This window comes from Myotis davidii, unplaced genomic scaffold, assembly GCF_000327345.1.
Source record: "Myotis davidii unplaced genomic scaffold, ASM32734v1 scaffold60, whole genome shotgun sequence".
NCBI classification, from domain to species: domain Eukaryota; kingdom Metazoa; phylum Chordata; class Mammalia; order Chiroptera; family Vespertilionidae; genus Myotis; species Myotis davidii.
In genome coordinates this window covers 1,530,677-1,536,211 of record NW_006293007.1, presented here as the reverse complement: position 1 = coordinate 1,536,211, position 5,535 = coordinate 1,530,677, and the positions used below count along the sequence as shown (strand labels likewise).

General features: G+C 60.0%; 1 protein-coding gene across 1 annotated transcript in view; it reads right to left on the bottom strand.

The window, feature by feature from the left end:
- HHIPL1 (HHIP like 1) overlaps positions 1-5,535 on the bottom strand; it is a 23,935-nt gene that overhangs the window by 6,976 nt on the left and 11,424 nt on the right. Inside the window, exons 4-6 of the mRNA XM_015565833.1 lie at positions 5,441-5,532; positions 4,975-5,101; positions 2,594-2,739 (exon numbers count right to left, since the gene is read on the bottom strand). Of these exons, the coding sequence (XP_015421319.1) occupies positions 2,594-2,739; positions 4,975-5,101; positions 5,441-5,532 (365 nt within the window). The remainder of the gene's footprint in view (positions 1-2,593; positions 2,740-4,974; positions 5,102-5,440; positions 5,533-5,535) is intronic.

Below are 5,535 nucleotides of genomic sequence, written 5' to 3'. Positions count from 1 at the left end.
GAGAGAGAATCATTGATTGGCTGCCTCCTGCACGCCCTCTACCGGGGATTGAGCCCACAACCTGGGCATGTGCCCTGACTAGGAATTGAACCGTGACCAGGGTGACCTCTGGTTCATACGTCGATGTTCAACCACTGAGCCACACCGGCCGGGCAGGACTGTCATTTAGATTAAAAGGGCACACGGTCAGTGCTGTCAGCACCAGCTGTTACTGCTGATGTCAGTCACCGGGATCTGGGCCGGCCAAGTCCTGGAGGCTAGAGCCTGTCTCCACTCACTGACTAGCAGGCAGAACACTAGCTCGGGGAGTTTCTCGTGTGAATGCCAGTCCCTGCACTCAGCCCCGTGTGAGCACCAGCAGCTCCGGGACCGCCCCACTCTGGGCCTCAGTTTCCCCACCTCTCGGGACAGGAGTGGAAATGCAGTGAGTGGGGTCACAAGCACCTGGCACCATGGGCGCTCAGGGAATGTGAGTCCTCGCTCTCTGACCCCGGCCCTTGCTACCAGAGGCACCTATGTCCAGGAAACAGGCTTCATCATTCCCATCTCACAGGTGAGAAAACAGAGCTCAGAGAGGCCAAGTGACCTGTCCAGCATCACACAGCAGAGGAGTGCAAGCGAGGCACCTATCTCAGCACCGTCTCTGCCCCCAAGCTCACATGGATGTAGGACACATGGTGGCCATGAGGCTAAGACACAGGCACACTTCCTCTCTGGGCCTCTTCCGGAGAGAGGCCCTGGAAGCCACTGTCTCCCTCCTGACTGTGTGGCCCTCCCATCTACACTCCAGCCCCCTGAAGTGCCTCGGGGCTCTCCGCACACTCCGCTTCCTCAGCCGGAATGCCTTTCTCCCCTGTCTTCCTCCAACTGACCAAGTTCAAGCGTACAGCCCTCTGGGAGGCCTCCAGGCACCAGCTGGGTCCAGCATTCCCCTCCCCAGGGCTGAGCAGAATAGTCAGCCTCAGTTTCCCCACCTGTAAAGTGACGGGGTTGGACCAGGCACACTCCACGCTCCCTCCAGCCTTGATCTGCTGGGAGCCGTGGCCCTAGCCCCATGCACAGGCAGGGAGCCCCACCATGATGGACCTGCCCGGGGCCAGGCTGCCCTCCTGGTCTCTGCCATGTAGACAATCCCGGGAGGACACCGGGCCAGCAGAGGCCCTTGTTTCACAATTTACAAGTCTTAGAGCAGCGGTTCTCAACCTGTGGGTCGCGACCCCTTTGGCGGTCGAACGACCCTTTCACAGGGGTCGCTTAAATACATCCTGCATATCAGATATTTACATGACGATTCATAACAGTAGCAACATGACAGTTATGAAGTAGCGATGAAAATAATGTTATGGTTGGGGGTCACCACAGCATGAGGAACTGTATTAAAGGGTCGCGGCATTAGGAAGGTTGAGAACCGCTGTCTTAGAGGAACAGCTAGAGAGATGGAGGCTGGAGCCTGCAGCTGGGAGAGGGTTGTTTGCATTGGACCCCAGAGCTCAGTGCTTTCCAGGGGCCGCGGCCCAAGCTTGCCACAGGCTGTCCCTGGGCCGTCCGTCTCAGAGGGGTCTCCGCCTGGCTGTCACTGCACTCGGTGCCACTCAGAGGGCTGAGGAAGGGCCCTGGGAAATGCATCTTCCAGGCCCTGCCTTTCTTGGGGTTGGGGGGAATTAGGGGGGGCGAGGAGAGAGAGAGCATCTCTCCTTCCAAACATGTTAACCCCCTATTGGCCAAAAGAAAAGGTTTTCAGGAGCCCACTGGGCTTGGGGAGGGCAGTGGGGGCTGCGGCTGCCCTTTGGAGAATTTAGATTCTGATGGGTGTCGGCTCAACAAAGGTTTCCCACACTCAGGCCTGGGGTCTCTGGGCACGGGGCTCTGCAAGGGGATACCCCTCCAAAGGCCCCCTGGTAGGTGTTGCCCAGCAACCGGGCCAAGCATCCCCTAGGCCCTACCGTGGGCCCCTAGTCTTTTGTCCAGGGACAATCCAGGGCCAGGGACAAAGGCAGGAGGCTGGAGTGGGACCCGGCCCCCACGGCCCCTCTTCCTCCCCCTCCCCACTGCTCCTTACATTGACAATGCAAGTGCCTGAACAGAGACCCACTCACAGGCAAGGGGGCGGTGGTACCCACGTTCTGAAGCCCGCGTGGCTTCATTTTATCGGCCCAATACACTTGCCATCAGGAACCCGGGGCAGTGGAGGTCTTGGGAGGCACTCCCCACACCCACCCCTGCCCCCCACCCCTGCCCCCGCCTGCATTTCCACCAGTACTTCCTGGTCCCTAACTTTCCTGGTCCTCTAACTGCCCTGAACTCTTCCCCACGTCACCATGCTGAGCCTCCCAGCAACCTCACCCAGGGCGGAGGTGTGGGGAGGGGGGAGAGGGAAGCTGGGGAGGATGATGCACAAGCAAGGTCTCCAGCCCCAGCCCCCTCCAACACATCACTCTTCCTCCTGAAGTGGTTTCAGGCCTGAGACCCCATTCCTTAAACCTCAGACCTGAGGCCTCATCCCTCGAACCCCAAGCCAGAAGGACCCCGGGGATGGGGCGGGGGACCAGCCAGGAAGGGGCAGCCAGGACGGAGCGTCCTCGGGAGTGCTCACCAGCCTCGTCCTCTGCGAAGGAGATGATGTGTGGGTAGTAGTTGTTGATGAGGCCCGGGAACTCGCAGGTCTGGCCGCGGCCCATGCAGAGCTCGCTGTACTGCCACTGGCCCGGCCCTGGGCTCTCTCGAAGGGACATCAGGCGCCTGCAAAGGAGAATGAGCTAGGACGATGGGCCGGGTACAGAAGGTCACCAGGGCGGAAAGCCTGGGTGCCTAGCAACGGACAAGTGTAGGGTGGGACCGCACCCCCAGGGTGACCTCCCCTCCCTAGCGTATCGCTGCTCCTGCGTTTGGACCCCTGACCTTTCCTCCCTAGAGATACTAGGCTCAGCTGTATTTCAGCTCCAGGCCCAGAAAAGCAGCAAAACCAGACAAGCAACACCACATGGACCCCAGGACCAGCTTCACTGAATAATGACCCCTGCCCTGGCTCCGACCAGTCAATCAGTGGAGACCTGAAAGGACGCCCCTGGGAAGCTGATGGATATTCTACTGAGATCTTCCCCTGGGACCGCCCCTAAAGCCCCCACCCTTAACACCCTTAGGACAGAGGACCCCGCGGGCTCTCCCTCCTGGGAGCAGCCCTGCCTTTCCCTCCCCCCAGGAGCCTCAGCTGTACCTGCCGCACTTCTAAACCCCAAGGGCCCTTCCTTTGCCTCTGTAACTTGTTCCTAAGTCCATGTCTTCTACCTCGGTGATTTTCCAAACGAATGTTCTCTTACAGTTTGCGTCTTGGCTCTGAATTCTTTCCTAGCTCGAGGCTGTTGAACCCAGGGCAGGTCTGACCCCGCTGCTCCCACACCTGGGGCCCTTCCTGCGGCCCCCACACAACCAGGACCACACACAACCGGAGGGTCCGGTGCAAACAGAGCGTGCAGGGCCCCTTGTTCTAAAAGGGTTAAGAATGTCAAGACAGTGAGACAGCAGAGCATTAAGCCAAGTGTGGGCCCTTCTCAGCATGGGGCCCTTCACATCCATAAAGCCTGTCCTGCATGAAGTCTTTACTGAGCACCTACTATGTACCAGAGAAGCATGAAGGGGGCGGGGCACACAGAGACCAAAAGACCAGCTTGGTTCCTGCCCCCTCAGGCCACCCCCGCCCAGTGACCACCAGGAGGCAGTCAGGAGCTGACTTGGACGGCAGAGCTCTGCGAGGCTGGTGCCAGGGGTGTGCACACACTTAGGAGCTGCCTCCACTTCGGAGCTCAAGAAGTAACCTGGGCACCTTCAGAATATGCTGATCTGGCCCCTTACTCCCTTCCCCGCCTGTCAATTACCTACTGATACTCCCAGGCCCTGTTCGCTGCCCCCTCCTCCGGGAAGCCCTCCTGAATGCCTCCACCTTGGGCTTCTCCAGCACTGTGCACAGGCTCTCTGAGGCGGGCTAGAGTGGACCTAGTGTCTGTCTCCCTGACTTGGGTGTCAGGTACTCTTCAACTCTTGCTCTGGCCCTGGCATAAAGCCTGGCCCAGCAGATGGGCTTGGGAAAGGGAGGCAAAATTAGTTCAATTTCTGCAGTCAGGTGACTTAGGAGATAGGAGAATTGGGGTAAAAGCTGAGGCTTCATTTAGACCCACTTTCCAGATGGGATCATTGAGTCCCAGAGGCAGACCCCAAGGAAGGGGCGGAGCTGATAAAAGGATCCAGCATCCAGAGGCTCTCTCTCAGCTCCAGCTGCAGGCACGCCCAGGTCAGCAGCCTGCAGAGGTGAGCATTCTCCTCCAGCCTCAGGCTCCTTAACGCCTCAACCTCCTGAGGAACAGCTGCCCTCGGTGCACTGGCTCGAGTGGGGATAAGCAACAGCTACCAGATGCTGAGCTACTCGATTCTAAGTGCTGTGCATGTACTAACGGACTCAGTCCTCAGACGACCTTGGCGGCAGCTGCTATCACCATCTCCATTTAGCAGATGAGGAAACTGAAGCTGAGAGAAGTCAGTCACATGGCTAAGGGGGGCAGGATGGGACCCAGGCCACCTCAGCTGCACTTTCAGGCATCGTGCCAGGTGCATCCCTGCCCTGGGCCTCGCTGGGCCTCAGTGTTCTCCTCTGTACAATGGGAGAGCGAGATGGTCATAAGCTCCTCTGGGGAAGGAGTCTGACCCACAGCAGGCATGGGGGGTGTGCTCTGCCCCCCAGGGAGGCGCCCGGCAGAAGAGTGTGGGAATCGGGGAACAAGGCTCCAGGGGCCCCCGTGGTCAGGCCTGGGCTGGAGCCCCAGCTCCCCTCTCCCAGCAGGACGGCCTCTCTGGTCTCTCCTGGACCAATGCACTCGGGGCTCTGGCCAGCTGGTGCAGTGACAGGTCCTGGCCCCCCAGGGAAGTTGTTAGGGTCCCTCCTTCACCCTCCCTTCCTCCCAGAACGGCTGTCACGCCACTCACCCACTCATGAAATCGCCGAAAATGTAGAGGCCGTTCAGGTTGGGGTACTCGCAGCCCCGGTACACGTAGCCGCCGGTGACCGACTTGCCCAGCTTGTGTGGGTAGGCGAATATGGGCAGCACATCATCTGCAGCGGGGGGAGGGGGGAGCCGGGGTGAGTGGAAGGGATCAGCATCCTCCACCCCCAAACAAATCGTGCGGGTGCTTACAGCTTCTAGATGCAGAGAAGAGCAAGGAGCTACCCAGGAGAATTGGGGAGGGGGAGAGTGGGAAGAGGGAGGTCAGGTCCTAGGTGGGGTGTGGGGGACCAGGAGAGAGGCATTGGCGCACATCCCTTGGGGTGGATCTGGGATCAGGGTGTCCCCCAAGGCCGTCTCCTTGAGCCTGGGGCAGACACAGGAAGGGGAGTGGGGGGATGGGGGAGATCCGGGAGGTGGGTCGGGGCGCAGAGGAGGGGAGGCGTCACCCAGGGAGGCGTTGGCGCACAGCTTCAGGTCGTAGCACTCGAAGCCCTCGCGGGCCCGCCAGCCGTAGTTGCCGCCGCGCTCCACGGTCCACCTC